At 34.0% G+C, this 18,612-nt stretch overlaps 1 protein-coding gene across 1 annotated transcript in view; it reads right to left on the minus strand.

The window, feature by feature from the left end:
• ASTN2 (astrotactin 2) overlaps positions 1-18,612 on the minus strand; it is a 1,113,071-nt gene that overhangs the window by 26,123 nt on the left and 1,068,336 nt on the right. The window contains exons 21-22 of the mRNA XM_031949426.1: positions 4,491-4,591; positions 3,336-3,519 (exon numbers count right to left, since the gene is read on the minus strand). Coding sequence (XP_031805286.1) covers positions 3,336-3,519; positions 4,491-4,591 — 285 coding nt within the window. The remainder of the gene's footprint in view (positions 1-3,335; positions 3,520-4,490; positions 4,592-18,612) is intronic.

Genomic DNA, 18,612 nt, shown 5'->3' on the forward strand with positions numbered 1-18,612 from the left:
AAAGTAGCTACAACTTGAATTGTCTCTGTGGGAGAGCCAGTCCCAAGCAAACAAAAATTTATGTCCTGGAAGGTCATAAATTGTTCTCACAAGTTGTAAAGCTGGAGTCAAGAATGGATCCCTGGTTTAACTTTGAGGAAACTTTTGCTGAGTACCCAATGAGCAATGTGGGAAAACACAGTAAAAGTAATGTCTTTTTTTTTTTCCTGGACAAGTCTAAGATGGTGGGTTTGATGATTCACATTGAGTGTTTTTATCTACTGATCTGTCTATCTGCATATATGATGGCCTTTCTCACTGCCTTTCTCGCAATGAACCTCCCTTTCATGTGAAGGGAAAAATAGAGTCTAAGACTCAATATACTGATAAGACAGACTATGAAAGGAGAGTTTTATAATGTTAGACCGAATTCCAGTTTTTTGCCTTTTAGGGAGCTAAAGTCCTTATCAGTTCTATGGGGTGAATATAAGACCACACCTGGGATAGCATTTACCACTAATGAGTGATCTTGAATAGAGCACTTAACTTTTGACTTTTGATTTTACTTTCTCACTGTAGGATTATAGGATTGGAAGAGATATTCTCCAATACAAATCATATGATCCTAGAATTTAGAATAGAACTGTCTAACAAGAATAGGACTATCTCATACAATGCAGTGTGTATAATAGCTTGCACCAAGATTTGAAGATTCTACTTCCCTCTCTCCTTCTTCTGTGTGTGTGTGTGTGTGTGTGTGTGTGTGTGTGTGTGTGTGCATGAGCATACATATGCACATGCCTCTCAAAGTAGATTCTCATTGATGTCTGAAATTTCACCTTTAACCATTCCTTCCTTTTAGGCACTGAATAGGTACTATCCTTTCCTTGAGAGCTGACTTACAATACACGTCTTGGGAGGGATATCATATTTAGAGTATATAAACTCAAACTGAATGCGTTTGTCAGATGTTCTCTTTCATGATTGAAAAGTAAGGGACAAGAAATCACTGACTTGGAAGTGGGGGGGGAACCCTAGAAGGGGACACACTAAAGACAAAAGTTATCTTCCTCACAATTTATCCAAGATCTGACTGGATATTTCTGCTTCATTCCAAACATTAATAACTTGGATAAGTAGTCATTTGATAGGGTGATGTGGTGGGCTAAGATAAGGACTGGGGCTCTGTGTACTATTGGGATTTGGCTTTACCTTTATGCTTTAAGGTTCTTTAGGGCAGAGACAATATCATTCATCCTTGTATGATAGTGTTTAGCATGTAATAGTAGGTACTTAAAAGGTTGCTGTAAGAATACATGGAGTTTCGTACAGTTACACATGCCTATGATCCTTGTTACAGGGTAGGTTGAGGCCAATGGACTTCTTGAGCTCGAGGATTCTGTGGGCTATGCTGGTTAGTTATTTATGCTAAATTCAGCATTATTATTATAAGTCCATAACAAGGGATGAGAATGGGAGAGAGGGTAAAAGATTGCTTAAGGAAGGGCAAAAAGTCTCTGGCAAGAACAAGAGATCAAATTGCCATGCTGATTTATACTGACATGATCTTTTGAGTAGCCTCTATACTTCTAATCTGATTAAGATGAGGAGACTCAATCTTTAAAACACTTTTGTTTAAAAAAAGAATAAATGAATGCCCTTAGTTTCTAGAATAACTAAGTCAGTGACTCAGTAAGTAGTATTACCTACATGGGCTCTTCCTGATTCTCCCATTAGTGGCTCGTCCATCTTTCTGCAGTTACTTTAGATTTACTCTAGGATATTTTTACATTCACTTACTGGTGTTTATTTGTCTCTTCTTCTCCCTCTTTTCTCCCTATCCACAGGGATAGGATGGATTTTGTTTTGTCTTTCCATTTCTGGTGCTTAGTGTAATGCCTGGCACGTAAGTAGGCATATAATAAATATGTTTTGAAGTGAAGTGAACTGAAGTCTCTCAATTTAAAAATGAAGTTATAAACATTGGTCTATTTCTCAAAGTTGTTTTAAAGATTCTAATTAATTGAAGAATATTTTGTCATCTTCACCATTTGCAGTATGGAATCATGAGTAAACTCAAGCCAACAAATGTTTTTAAACTAACAAATTTATGTACACATCAATTCCCAGTTATGCATTAGTTCTATGTCTTAATCACAATTCTTAGCACCTTGTTGAGTAAGTTTGTGAAATTCACATGTTTGTGAGATCCAAACAATTTATTTATTAATGTCCATGAAAAGTCTATAATCAAACCAAAAGTTGTTACATTAACAAGTAACCAGTTATGAATTTATGTTAAATATAATAGAGAATTATTCTTGAATTTCTTATTTATCTTTATCTCCTTACCTTTTTACCAGGGAAAGAGTCAATAATATTAGATGATTAGACAAACATGCAGTGAAAAAAATGCCCATCTCCAGCAATTCATAGATTTAACACTAGGAGTAAATTTAGAGAGCTGTTGTTTTATAGAGGAAGAAATTAAGCCTAGAGTGGCAAAGTAGTATGCCCAAAGTCATTTCAAGGAATGAGTAGCAGAGGTAGCATTCAAATTCAAGTTGTCTTTTTCCAAATTCAGTACTGTTTCTCCTATAGCATACTGTGTCCCTGGTAGTAGAGATTACTGTCATTGAATAATTAAGAAATAGAAGAATTGGAAGGAGGAAATGGAGATTAAAAGCCAAGCTGGAATGGTGCCAGGTAGTCTTCAGAGAGCCAAAAATCTCAGGAACTGAGCAAAATGGGAAAACAAAATACAAGACCAGAACTTCAGGCCTCTTATGATTTATTATTGAATTGTTTTTTCAGTCATGCCTGACTCTTCATAACCTCATTTGGGGTTTCCTTGGCAAAGATCCTGGAGTTGTTTGCCATTTCCTTTTCCAATTCAGTTTACAGATGAGGAAACTGAGGCAAACAGGGCCACCCTGTTAATTAATGTCTGAGGACAGATTTGAATTTAAAAAAAGGAGTATTAATTCCAGTTAGGATTGAGGATCAGCATTAGATCTAAAGGTGATATGCAGGGAGAACTAACAGAAAGTCAGATAATTTGTCTAGCTCAACCTCTGTTCCCCAAGCTCCAATATTTACAGGAGCTATCTCCTGTGTCAATGTGGCAGCTAGGTTACGAATGAGGTCTATTATGGCCCATCTGGACAAAATCATATCCATCAAGCTATGCTCTTATGTACCTGCCCTTTTCTCCTTTCTAGTTAAAATAACTGGGAGATAATCACTTTTTGTCATTTGAAAATATAAGATGCTATTCAAATTCCTTCTAGAAAGTCCTGCCAGGTCCTTAGCTGAAGGGTCTTGTGCTAAAAAGTAGAGTTGTCTCCCACCCCTACCTGGGTCCCAGCTCATCTTCACTCCGCCAGACAAAGTCCCCAAACTTCTCATAATGAGAATTGTAGTGATGCTGGACACGAAAAAGCATGGAGGCTGACACTTCCATCAGGGTGTTGTAAGCTGTTTGTTGCTCTTTGCCACTGGTGTAGCCATTGTAGAGGTTGTAGATTTTGTCAGCTATCTCTGAAAAGAAGGCAAAACAGGTAGATTTATAAGGGAAGTATGGGAAATGGGGCTGAACAGAACATTTCTTAAGAGATAACTGTGAATATAGTTCTCCAAAATGATTAGATGGATTCAAGTAAATAAACTACACTTTTGGTAAAGCAAACTATCCATTATTGAATAATTTTGACCAATGTCGATGTAAAGGTTACAATTAGATATTTGGAAAATTGTTAGTGGCTGAATATTCTAGGTATATCAGATGTATATATACTGGTGTATGGTACAATGGTTAGAGTGATAGACTTAAAATCAGGAAGACTTCTCTTTCTGAGTTCAAATCTGGCCTCAGACATTTCCTAGCTGTGTAACAGTGAGCAAATCACTTAACCCTTTTTGTCTCTATTTCCTCATCTGCAAAATGAATTGGAAAATGAAATGGTAAACCACTCCAGTATCTTTGCCAAGAAAACCCCAAGTGGGGTCATGAAGATGTGGACATTACTGAACAACAAACTCAACAAAACATCTACCTAAGATGGGTAATCTGCCCAAGTAAGATCTGGGTTAGGTGGTGGTGTTTATCAAATACCCAAGATATCTCATTTGAGCCTCACAACAATTTTGTAAGATAGAAAGATATAATCGCTATTATTATGCTAATTTTATGGAAAACTAAAGGTCATATAATACTAGGTATCCACCACATGCTTGGTCCTATGCTAGATACTAGGGATATAAATAAAAAGAATGAAATAACGAATAGTAGTAAAGAAGGAATGATCTGCTTATAATATGAATGTCAGAAACCAGGACTCCTGACACCAGGTCCAGCCTCCTAGTCTTGTACCATATTTCCTGCTCATCCTCCTTGCCTTCTACTCATTTTTCTCTTCTCAAACCATGAAGAAAGCCCTTTGAAGAAGGAAAAGATTGAAGTCATTGAGTACATATGTTTTCAAGGAACTTATATTTAACCCTGAACATACCTTCAGCTTTGTTGTCATCTACCAGAGGGCAAGCTGTCCTCAGTGTAACAGTGCTCAGCTCTGAATGTCGGCCTCTTGTATCCACAGCATAGAGAGTAAACCTAAAAGAAAACCAGGTATAAGTTAGCTGTGATTTACTTATTTTCTACACTCTAGATGACATGAGGGAAAAAAAGTTTGTCATAGACTATTCCAAATCTATATCTCTAATATGGATTATTCTTCTGAACTCTAATTTCATCAACCAAATGTCTGCTAGATATCTTCATCTGGAGTTTCCATAGGCATTTTCAACTCATATCCAAAAGAGAAGTCATCTTTCTGTGAAAATCCATGCATTCCCCAGGCTCCCTCATTTTCTTCTTTGGCACAGCCTTCCTTGGGTTTGCGATCTTGCAATCTTCTTTATTTCTTCTTGCTCCCTCAATCCCTCTCTCAGTGGCTAATACTCACCAAATTAATAATCATGGTATCTTAAATCTATCTCTATCTCTCCACTTAAATAACTTCTATGCTAATTCTGACCTGCATCCCTCTTGCCTGGACTACTATAATAGATTCCTCATAGGTTGCCTGGTTTCTAATCATCATCACCTCCATGCAGCATCTACAAAGAAACTGGTATTGTAAAACATATCTGATCATGTAATTTCTTAAAATTTTATAATTATTTCTTTTCCTTCTAGGACAAAATGTATGACATTTAAAGTTCTCTACAATTTGGCTTCCCGCCTGTCCTCTCAATCTGAAATCTGAAATGTTTCCCTTCTTACACTCTATGTTGCATTGATGCTGGCTTACTTGCTGTTCAATGAAATATGACATTCAGTATTTGAGCTTTTGAACAAGTGGCCTCTCATGTCTAGAAATTTATCTCCTCTAACCTCTATCCTTTAGAATATCTAGTTTCTTTCAAAGTATAGATCAAGTATTGCCTACTACACAAACTCCTGATCCTCATTATTAATACACCCTCTCCTTTTACAATTACTGTCTTTTTCTGCATAGTAACTCCCATTGGAATATAAACTCTTTGAGGACAGGAACTCTTTCATTTTTGTCATGATATTTTGAGAATCTTGAACAAATTTTTTTTGTTAAATTAAGTAAATGAAACTGATTCCCTAAATTAATATCATTTTAATTTTGATCTTTGCCTTTTAAAATCAATCTGGAGAAAAAAATGAACAAGCAAAAAATAACCACACAACAAAACTACCATGTTGAAAATCTTGCAAGGGCTTCCTAATAAATAACTTTTTGTATCTTAACTTCTTACTTTTACCTCCAAAGCCCTTCATAATCTGGGGGCAGTTAGGAAATGCATTTGCACAGAGTTTGACCTGGAGTCAGAAATATCTGAATTCAAATTCAGTTTCCAACACTCACTGGCTATATGACCTTGGAGATAAGTTATTCAAACTTTCCCACCATTTCCTAAACTATAAAATGGGGATAATAATAGCACCTACTCCCAGGATTGTTGTGGGGATCAAATCAGATAATTTTTGTAAAACATCTAGCATGGTACTTGTCACATAGTAGGTATTCAACAAATACTTTTTTCCACTCTCTTTCTCTCCCAAACCTATTTTACCTACCTCCATTTCCCACAAACAATATTTTCCAACTAGATTAGTATCATTAAGTTCAGAATTTGTCAGCATTTGTCTTAAAACAAAAAAACAAAAAAACAAAAAAAAACTAGTTTCCCTATCTACAGTGCCCCAATGAAGGCTTCTCATTTATATTCTTGAAAACTTAGCCAAAGTGCAACATCATCTGTTATTGTTCTTATTGTTCAGTTGTTCAACCATGCTTGACTCTTTGTAATTCTATGGACCATACTGTCCATGGATTTTCTTGGCAAAGATACTGAAAAGGTGTATTTCCTTCTCCGTTGGATTAAAGCAAACAGAGTTTAAGTGATTTGCCTAGGTACACACAGATGATAAGTGTTTGAGGCCAGATTTGATTTCAGTTCTTCCTGTTTCCAGAGTTAGCACTCTATCCACTGAGCTATCTAGCTGCCTACATCATTCATATACTCATCAAATCTAACTGATGGAAAGAAGCTTAGATGTCATAATTCAATCCCTGCCTGAGGAAGTTCCCCCTCTATAACATTTCTGATTTATGATATCTAAGCTCCTTCTGATGTATTTGTCTTCTCCATTAAAATGGAAATCCCTTAAAAGGAGAGGTCATTTCATTTTTTTCGATTTGTATCCCTACTGGCTTAGAACAGAATCAAGTATACTTAGTATGCTTAGTAAATATTTGTTCATTGATAAAATTAAGTCCTCTTCATGAGGTTCTCAAGAGATATGCAACTCACTCTCTTTCAAGGTAACTTACTTTACCTTGGGGAAGCTTTGATTTTTAGGAAATGTTATTTTCTTCAGTTGAGATAAAATATCCCTGTCAAGCTTTTGTCCATTACTCCTAGTTCATACATATAGGACCAAAGAGAACAAATCCATTATCTCTTCTATATACCAGACCTTCAGATACTTGAAGACATATTTCATATTGCTCATAGTTCTCTCAAATTATTTCTTTGGCAGGCTAAGTGTTCTTTGAGCTTTCATCTCTTCCTGGTATAGAATAGTTTGTAGTTTCCTTGCAATCCTGGTTGCCTTTCTCTGAAAATCTTGCATCCTTTTCTTATTTCCTTAGTTGAAATGAGACCATTTAGTGCTTCTACAACCAATTTTACTTTAAAACATAAAATTTGGGACCAGAATAAAATACCTCGGAGGTCATCCAATCCAACTTCCTCATTTTGCAGCTCAAAAAGTTGGAGCTCAGGCAGATTCACTACCTAGCCCAAGGTATAAAAACAAAAACAAAAACAAAAACAAAAACAAAAACAAAAACAAAAACAAAAACAAAACAAAACAAAACAAAACAAAAAAAAAACCTCAAAAGCAGAGGGAGACTTGAAATCCAGAGTGTCAAACTAATCATCTTCTCATTATATTACACTGCCTGAATAAGTAACATTTCCTCTTGAACGTCTCATGACAACTATCATGGTTACCCTAATTTTGACAAAATGTGTGTACTATATCTTCACAAGAAGATTGCACATTTCTTAAAAGCAAAATTATCTCTTTTTTGACATCCTCAACCTCATAGCATAATATCATACATGGGGCAAGTGCTCATGTTTATTAAATGAATAAAACTGTTTTTTTTCAACAGATGGAAGTAACATCGAAGCTCATTTTAACTAGACATATGAAAGAACTTCTTTAAAATAAACAAACAAAAAACCCAAAGCTGTCTGCTGACAATGGAATAAAGTGTCTTGTGAGATACTGAGGTTCCTGTTACTGTAGTTATTAAAGCAGAGGTATCAAAGAATTTTTCCTCAAAAAGTATTTTAAAAATCAAGTAAGATAAAGGAAAAATTGAGAAAGAAATGAGAGTGACTCAAGAAAATCAAGAAAAAAAGAGTTAACACCTCAGTAAAGGAGGCACACAAAAAACTCATGAAGAAAATAACAACTTAAAAAATATAATAGGCTAAATAATAAAAGAGGCACAAAAATCCAGTGAAGACAATTATACCTTGAAAAGAAGAATTGGCCAAATTGGGGGAGGAGGGGAAGATAAATAAAACTTCAGTAAAGAAAAAAAAACTCCTTAAAAACTAGAACTGCTAAATGAAAAGGGAGATACAAAAGTTAAAGCTCATGGAATAAAATAAGTCCTTAAAATTTTGAATTGGGCAAATGAAAGGTAATGACTTTACGAGACATCAAGAAACTATCAAACAAAATCAAAAGAAGGAAATTTTGAAGAAAATGTGAAATATCTCATTGGAAAAAACCTGACTTAGAAAATAGATCCAGAAGAGATAATTTTAAATTATTGGACTATATGAAAGTTATGATTTTTAAAAGAGCCTATACACCATCTTTCAAGAAGTTAGCAAAAAAAATCACCCTGATACTTTAGAACCAGAAGATAAAATGGAAATTGAAAGAATTCATTGTTTACCTTATGAAAGAGATACCAAAATGAAAACTGCTAGGGATATTATAGTTAAATTTCACATCTCACAGATCAAGGAGAAAATGCTACAAGGATAAAAAAAGAAACAATTCCAATATTGTGGGGAATAGAGTTAAGACAACACAAGAATTAGCAGCTTCCTCATTGAAGAATCAGGGAGCTTGGAATATGATATGCCAGTGAGCAAAAGAATTAGAATTACAATAAAGAATCATCTACCCAGCAAAACTGAGTACAATTCTTTAGGGGAAAATGGACATTCAATGAAATAAATCACTTTCAAACATTCCAGAGCCGAACAGAAAATTTGACTTGCCAATACAAAATGTCAAAGCTTAAAAAGGTAGACAGGAAAAATAAAAGTCATAAATTATTGAACTGTTTATATTCTTACATGCAAACATGATATTTATATAATTCTTAAAAACTTTCTCATTATAAGGCAGTTAGAAGGAATATGCATACGCTGAAAGCTGAGATGTGAGTTGAATATAATGATCATCTAAAAAATGGAATCAAAAGATGAATAAGAAGATTGCACTGGAAGAAGGGAAAAGGGATAAGTAGAATGGGATAAATTATCTGATATAAAAGAACCCTAAAAGAGATTTTACAGTAGAAGAAAAATGGGAGAAGTAGAGAGGGGAGCATATGAACCTTACTTTCATCAGAATTGCCTCAAAGAGGGAATAATGCATGTTCTCAATTTAGAAATCTATCTTACCCTACAGGAAAGTAGGAATAGAGAAAGAGAGGGAGGGGAAGAAAGGAGCTGATAGAAGAAGAGATAGTTTGAGGGAGGTAAAAGTCAGAAGCAAAACACTTTTGAGAGTGGACATGGTAAAATGAAAGATAGAATAGGATAAGCAGAGGAAAAATAGGATGGAACAATATACATAGTTTTTAATCATTACTTTAGAAGAAAAAAATTACAGTGATTTTCTTTGAGAAAGACTTCATTTCTCAAAAATAGAAAAGTGAATCAAATTTATAGAAATAAGAGCTATTCCTCAATAGATAAATCTTTGAAGGATATGGACAGGCAATTTTAAAACAAAGTAATCAAAGCTATTTATAGTCATATTTTTTAAAATGGTCTAAATCACTACTGATGAGAGAAATGCAAATTAAAACAATTTTAACCTACTATTTCAGACCTGTCATATTGACTAATATAAAAGAACAGAAAAATGACAAATGTTGGAGAAAATATAGGAAAATTGAAACACTAATGTACTATTGTTGAAGTTGTATTCTGAGTTGTATTTCATTCTGGAGAGGAATTTGGAACTATGTCCAAAGGGTTATAAAAAATCACATATACCATTTGATCAAAAATAGCACTACTCGGTTTATATCCCAAAGAGATAAAAAACAAAAAGTAAAAGGACTTATTTGTAAATATATATATATATATATATATATATATATATCAGCTCTTTTATTGATGACAACGAATTGGAAATTGAGAGGACATCCATCAATTGGAAAATGGTTGAACAAATTGTATAGATTATGATGGAATACTATTGTACTTTAAGAAATTATGAGCAGGATGTTTTCAGAAAGACATGAAGAAACTTATATGAACTGATAAGAGGTGAAATAAGCAGAAGCAGAAGAATCTTGTACACAGTAGCAACAATATTATTTGATGATCTACTATGAATAATTTACATAGTTTCAGATAATACAGTAATCTAAGACAATTCTATGTAACTTATATGAAAAGTACGTCCATTTCCCGAGAAAGAACTGGTAGAACTTGAGTGCCAATAAAATATGCTTTTTCTTTACTTTCTTTATTTTTCTTGGTTTTGTTTTCCTTTGTGTTTTCTTTCATAGAATGACTTATATGGAAATGTGTTTTATGTGACTATAAATGTATAACCTATGTCAAATTGCATGCATTCTCAATGGGAGGGGAAGAGATGAAAGCGCAAAGAATTTGGAACTGAAGATCAGAAAAAATCATCTTAAAATTGTTTTTACATGTAATTAGGAAAACTAAAATATTAAATAAAAATTTTTAAAAGACAACACAATTATTCCTTTTAGATGATTGGTTCTAGCACCATGCTCTCCCCATATCACAAGTGCAACCTTAATTTGTCCCATACCAATGGGTCAGAGGTTCAGAGTAGACAAATTCAATGGGAAGTGCATTCATTCCCATTCTCAAGATGTTGCCATGTTTGTTGTAGACTAAGCCAAGACAGTACTGATGATCTAGCAGTTAGAGTTGGCTTTTTGGAGGAGAAATAAGAATCTTCAAGGGGAGGGAATGAGGAAATACAAAAAAAAAGATTATTGACAGAGAAGAGCTAATGGAAATAACTGAAGTTTGAACTGGATGAACTGAATCAAGATCATATTAGGAGATCTGAACTCCAGAAAGCTTCAACACTATTAAAGAATCTCCACATGTTCTAGATTTTATGAGAAAGCTTTCATTTTTCACTTCTTATTAGAACTGACATTTCTACAACTTCCCCACTGGGTAAAGATGTAAGGACCATTTTAGAATGTTTTTTTAAGGTACATGAATGGACTATGAAAGAATAAGGTATTCATTGGGGGAAGTCATTGTCTCTAACTTCAGGTCCAGCATAGACTTCAATAAGCACTTAAAAAGTGAACTATTTCATCCAGCCATTCTGGAGAGCGATTTGAAACTATGCTCAAAAAATTATCATCCTGTGCATACCCTTTGATCCAGTAGTGTTACTACTGGGCTTATATCCCAAAGAGATCTTAAAGAAGGGAAAGGGACCTGTATGTGCAAAAATGTTTGTGGCAGCCCTCTTTGTAGTGGCCAAAAACTGGAAACTGAGTAGATGCCCATCAATTGGAGAATGGCTGAATAAGTTGTGGTATATGAATATTATGGAATATTATTGTTCTGTAAGAAATAACCAACAGGATGATTTCAGAAAGGCCTGAAGAGACTTACATGAACTGATGATGAGTGAAATGAGCAGGCTCAGGAGATCATTATATACTTCAACAACAATACTATTTGATGATCAATTCTGATGGACATGGCTCTCTTCAACAATAAGATGAACCAAATCTGTTCCATTTGTTCAATAATGAATAGAACCAGCTGTACCCAGTGAAAGAACTCTGGGAAATGAGTGTGAACCACTACATAGCATTTCCAATCCCTCTGTTTTTGTCCACTTGCATTTTTTATTTCCTTCACAGGTTAATTGTACACAATGTATTTAACATATACTTTAACATATTTAATATGTATTGGTCTACCTGTCATCTGGGGGAAGGAGTGGGGAGGAGGAGGTGAAAAATTGGAACAAAAGGTTTTGCAATTGTCAATGTTGAAAAATTATCCATGCATATATCTTGTAAATAAAAAGTTATAATAATTAAAAAAAAAACCAGAAAAAAGTGAAGTATTCTCCTAGTAGGGAGTGAATTATGTTTCATAAATAAGTGAGATGTCTCTCTCAGATAGCTTTTAATGCTGGAAAGAAAACTTCAGGCTTTCTGCAAATCTGTCTATAAAGGTACCAAGACATCTGTGTTTGTATATAATTACAGTATATAAGCTATATTGTAAAAGTATGTGGAAAGAAAAATGATCTTGGAACCACAAGGACTGAATTCAAATCCCATTTCTGTCTCTCGCTGTCTGGGGTGACCTCAGTGTCTTCACTATACCCCTATTAAATGGGATTGTTTGTTCCTTAAACTTCAACATACTACATAAACCTGAATTATTCATGTCATTATTATTATGCAGCTAGTAATTACAAATAGCCACATGATCATAGATTTAGCTAGAAGGGAACAAAGAGGTTGTCTAGTTCAGTTGTGTTAAACTCAAATTGAAAAGAGGAGGATACACTAAACCCCTAAACATATTAAGCATAAGGATCCCTGAAGGCTGTATGTTGACTTAAAAACAAACCAATATTAGCATAACATATATTTTTTATATTTTTATTTATATTGTTAAATCTTTCTTTATTATATTTAATTTCAGCCACATGCACAGGCATGTTTCATACCTCTATTATAGTCCCCAACCTATTTTAGGGATAAAGAAACTGTGGCCCAGAGGAGTTAAGTGATTTACACAAGATGATACAGGAAGAAGATAGCAGAGACAGGATGAGAACAGAGTTTCTATGATTCCAAATGCAGTACTCTCTCCAGTACACCACTCTGATAACTTGGATGCTTCCAGTCCAGGTTCCTCCCTGACATTAGATATACGATCCTCCTTACGTCAGTTAGTTTCCTCTTGGGATTAATAACTCTTATACCATCATCTGTACAGGGTTATTGTGGTATCAAATATAATGATATATGGGGAAGCATTGAAATATGTAACTTTCTATATATGGTGTTTCTATTATTCAGCAAACCCCATGTACACAAAGCTTGATGTGCAAAACAAATTCATTGTGTTTGGCTTTGTAAATTGATTTGTCACTTTACAAAAAGCAACTCCAAAGTGTTTTGTTTTGTTTTGTTTTGTTTTCAGTTACAGCATCCCATGAAACATTCACAATAAAGATATTTGATTCACATAAAGCTCTTTAGGAACATTGCATATACTGAGGTCCATCTATAAAATTCATGAGCATACAATCAATATTTACTGAGCACCTATGGCACACACAGCATTATGGAAGATATGAAAATGAATCAAGCATAATCCTATCCCTCAACAAGACAGCAGTATAGCTGGAGACAGTCAGTGTGTATACCATTGATATATTTATGTTTAGAAACATGTGAGTTCTCTACATGTGAACAATAGGATAAAATTGGAGATTAGGGAGCATATGAAAATGTGTACACAGCTTTTTGTTAGTTTGTTTGTTTTCTTTCCTTTGGATTATATGTACTGCAGGTTGTCTTGGAATGACATCTCCTGAGTGCATCTGTTCATGGTAAAGAAGGTTGGATTTGTGTGTATGTGTGTGTGTATGTATGTATTGTAACAGCTATAATAATTCACTTTCATACAGTACTTTAAGATTTACAAAATGTGTCATACATCATTGCATTTGATATATTCAATTACCCAATGCTGTAGAGAGGTAAGGAAGGCATTACTGTCACCATTTTTCAGAAAAGGACACAGAGTGAGTGGGCAAGTTGATTTGCATATGGTTGCAGCCTGTGCTGGGATTTGAATCCAGGTTCTCTGATATCAAGTTGTATGTACTTAAAAAAAAATCCTTTTCAGGTAATTTTTTCATTTAGTCACCTTTTCTGTCATACTGCCCCCTTCAGATTAAGAATGAGAGAAAAGCAAAACCCTTGTTATAAACATATACAGTTAAGCAAAATAAATTTCTAGATTAGAAATTTTTAAAAGAAAAAAAATAGTATGTGTGTGTGTGTGTGTGTGTGTGTATGTGTGTATTAGATACTTTAATTTTTTTTCTTTATTATTACTTTATCTTACATTTTCTTATTGTTTGATGGAGTCATTGTCTATTTAATCCATCCTAATTTTCAGGGAGTTAGTTGCTTGGGCAAAGTTTTATATCTCTTGTGCCAAATTTTTTATTTCAATTCTAACTCTAGCTTCCATATTTCTCCTTTTTTTCCCAATTGCTTTCCTTTTAGTGCTCTTACCTCATTGATTTAAACATTTTTAAAATCTTGTGTTGTTTTTTTAACTTATTTTTCTACTATTTGTTTTTTCTACTTTTTCTATTTATTATTTTTTCAATTACATGTAAAGATAGTTTTTAACATTCATCTTTATAAGATTTGGGGCTCCATTTTTTTTCTCCCTCCCCAAAACAGTAAATAACTTAATATGTTATACTCATACAATCATATTAAACATATTTTACATAATGTAATTGCAAATAGAGGCAGAGCCAAGTTGCTGGAGAGGACACACACTTCTTTTTGAGCTCTCCTACTACCCTCACATAAATTATGAAATCCAGCCTCTGAAATAGTTCTAGACTGACAAAATTCATGAATATTGGGAGTACATCAAATTACCAGCAGAAGATAATTCCAAAGATTACCAGAAAAGGTCTATTTTGATTGTGCTGGCATAGGAGGAGGCTAGGTATGGACAGAGAGTCAGAGCACAGAGGCCAGCATATGCTGAGCAGATGGGGGGTGGGGGGAGTAGTCTCCATGCTGTGGAAAATCTACAGGGAGAACTCTACCACAGTATTGGCTACTCTTCCCTGGTTGCAAGCCAATAGATCAGCAGAGAAGTTGTAAAACATCCAACACAAACACAAAAGATAAAGAGTGAACCCCAAAACTTGGAGTCTCACAGGACCTGGCCACAACCACTCAGCACTGGGAATGACTCAGCATAATCTCAGTGCAGCCATTTCTTCTTCCAAGTATCTATAGAGGAAGGTTGGAACATCTTTGCCCTAAAAGCAGACCCCAACTTTAAAAAAAAAAAATGAGTAAAAAGACAAAGTGAGCTCTAACTATAGATAGCTTTTATAGTGAAAGAGAACAGATTTCAAACCTTGAGGAATCTAAAAGCAGATTGTCTCCAGATGAAGCCCCAAAAGTGGATATGACCTCATCCCCACCACACAAGGCTCTCCTAGAAGAAATTAAAAATGATCTTAAAAGGGAACTAGAAGAAGAATGAGGAAAGGAAAGGAAAACTTTGCAAGAGGATCTGGAAAAGGTATATAACTCATTACAAGATAGAGTGGAAAAAGAAAACAACTCCCTGAAAAACAGAATTTGTGAATTGGAAAAGATGAAGAACTCCCAGGAAAACAGAAGTTTTGAATTGAAAAAAGAAAATAACTCCTTAAAAAAATAAAAAAGATTTGTGAAATGTAAAAAAATTCCATAGAACAAAACAACTCATTTAAAAACTTAATTGGATAAATACAAAAAAAAAGTTTAAAAAAAAAAGTAAATGAAGAAAATAATTCATTAAAAATGTGAACTGAACAAATGGAAATGAATGACTCAATGAGATATTAAGAATCAGTCAAGCAAACCCCCAAAATTGAAAAGATAGAAAAAAAGTTAAATACCTCTTAGAAAAAGAACAGACCTGGAAAATAGATCTAGGAGAGATAAGCTAAGGATTATTGGACTCCCTTAAAACCATAATGAAAAAAAGAATCTAGACACTATTTTCCAGGAAATCATCAAAGAGAACTTCCCGGATGTCATAGTATCAGAAGGTAAAATAACCATTGAAAGAATTCACCAAACACCTCCTGAGACTCCAAAATTAAAACTCCAAGGAATACTGTGGCTAAATTTCAGAAATTTCAGTACTATCAGACCAAGGAAAAAATATTACAAGCAGCCAGAAACAAACAATTCAAATACTGAGGAGCTACAATAATGATTACTCAGGATCTAGCCACGTCCACATTAAAGGATCAAGGGCCTGGAATCTGATATTCTGAAAGGTGAAGGAACTTGGAATGCAACTGCTAAACTGAGCATTTTCTTCTAGGAAAAAAGATGGGCATTCAATGAAACAGGTAAATTCCATTTATTTCTGATGTAATTGTAATTACATTACATGTTGTAAAAGAAGACTCAGAACAAAAGGGAGAAACCCCAAGAAAGAAAAAAGGAAAAGCAAAGTGAAAAAATAGTATGCATTGATCTGCATTCAGATTCCACAGTTCTTTTCCACCATGAGTCCCTTGGAATTGTCTTAGATCCCTACATTGCTCTGAAGAACTAAATCCATCATAGCTGATCATTGCCCTATGTTCTCCTGTTTTTGCTCACTTCAACTCAGGATCAGGTTTTCTGAAATCTATTTGTTCATCATTTCTCATAAAATAATAGTATTCTGACATTGATATGCCACAATTTGTCCATCCATTCTCCAAATGATGGACATACCCTCAATTTTCAATTCTTTGTTACAAAAAAAAAAAGAACTACTATAAATATTTTTGTATAAGTGGGTCCTTTCCCCTTTTTTATAACCTCTTTGGGATACTGACCTAACAGGGATATTGCTGGAACAAAGAGTATGCACAGTTTTATAGCCTTTTGGGTATATTAACTGTTTGGTTTTGTAACGCTCTTCAGAATCTCATTCTATATTATGGAATATTATTCTTCTATTAAAAAAAAAAACAATCAGCAGGATGATTTTAGAGAGGCCTGGGGAGACTTACATGAAATTATCTTAAGTGAAATAAGCATATACATCATTGTACATGGCAACAAAAAGATTATAAGATGATCAATTCTGATGAATGTGGCTCTTTCCAACAATGAGTAATTCAGATCAGTTCCAATAGTCTTGTGATGAAGAGAGCCATCTACACCTAGAGAGAGGACTGTGAGAACTGAGTGTGGAGTACAACATAACATTTTCACTCTTTCTGTTGTTGTTTGCTTGCATTTTGTTTTCTTTCTCAGTTTTTTTTTCTTCTTGATCCAATTTTTCTTGTGCAAGATAACTGTATAAATGTGCATATATTTATGTGTTATATATTATATGTACATATAATTATATAGAAATACATATAATACATATTATATTATATAGCTATATAACATTTACATGTTATATAATTATAATATAGTATATATTACATATATGTTATATAATATGTATTATATTGTATAAATATGTATATATATATATATATATATATATATTTGATGTAACATATATAAAATATAGGCATCTAGGGGTGGAGGTGAGGGAAAGAGGGGAAAATTTGGAACCAAAGTTTTCCAAGGGTCAGTGTTGAAAAATTACCCATGCATGTGTTTTGTAAATAGTTTTAATTTAAAAAAGGAAAAAAAGATTCTCATTCTAGTTAATCTTTCCTGGCTCATTTTGCATCATTCTCCTTTTGTGAGCCAGTCAAATTGGACTTCTCTTTGTTCCTCACACATGATACTTCATTTCTTATCTCAATAACTTTACACTGGCTGCTCCTTATTCGTGGAACACTCCCTCCTTAATTTTGCCTCATAGAATCTCTCTCTTCTTTCAAAGACAAGGCTCAAGAATTTCCTTTGCAATTTTTGTTCCTTCCAAATTCTAGGACATTCCCTCCTAAAATTTCCTTGCATATAAGATTTGTTCTCTTTGTAATTATTTGTATATACTTAAATCCATTCTTGCTATCATTATTAGAATGTAAACACACATATATAGGAATTGTTTCATTCTTTGTACTTCCTTCACTAATTCCTAGCACAGGGCCTAACACATAGTACCAGTTTAATTGATTATTTGGTTATTTGAGACTCTTTTCCTAACTTGGAAAACAAAGATCATGATGTGCATTATTTCTCTCATAAGATTGTCATTATGCTTAAATGAGATAATGTATACATGAAATATTGAACCTTAAAAGCACCATATCAATAATAAGTCTTCATATTAAGGTTACATGGTAAAGGGGGCTAATGATATTGAATTTCCAAAAACCTTCACATTATAGGGAAGGTTCCATAATTCATATTATCATCTGATTTGCAGATAAGAGGGATATTACTCCCATTTTACAAAGGCAGATATTGAAGATGAGAGGCTTAATATCTTTCCTCCAAATCTCATTTCTCAGTCAAATTTCCCTTTTTATGTTGATGAGCACACAATCCTTCCTGTCATCTGGATTTGTAGCTTTGGTGTTATGCTCTCACCTTCTCATGCATACTTTCCCTACATATACAATAAATTTCTAAATCTTGTTGTTTTTCTCTCTTCAACATTTCTCAAATGTATTCCCTTCTCTCTGTTCACAGATTTGCAATTGCAGTTCAGGTCCTTAATACTTCTAAACTAGTCTCTCTAAATAAACTTTTAATAAGTTTCCCTGTCCTAAGAATCTCTTCACTTCAATCCATCTTCCAACAGAGTTACCAATGTGATTCTCCTAAAGTATAGTTCTATGTGACATCCTCTACTCAATAAACTCCAATAGCTAACTCTCTATGGACCCTAGAATCAGATATACATTTCTTCATTTAACTTTGAAACCTCCGCAACCTGTTCTTAATCTCTCTTTCTGGTCTTATTCTACATTGTACCCTTCTCAATCACTACAATTTAATCAAACTAGCCTTTGCTTTTCCTTATACAGGATACTCCAAATTTCATCCTCCATCTCCCTTACCC

The sequence above is a fragment of the Sarcophilus harrisii genome, chromosome 2 (genome assembly GCF_902635505.1).
Source record: "Sarcophilus harrisii chromosome 2, mSarHar1.11, whole genome shotgun sequence".
Classification (NCBI taxonomy): Eukaryota; Metazoa; Chordata; class Mammalia; order Dasyuromorphia; family Dasyuridae; genus Sarcophilus; species Sarcophilus harrisii.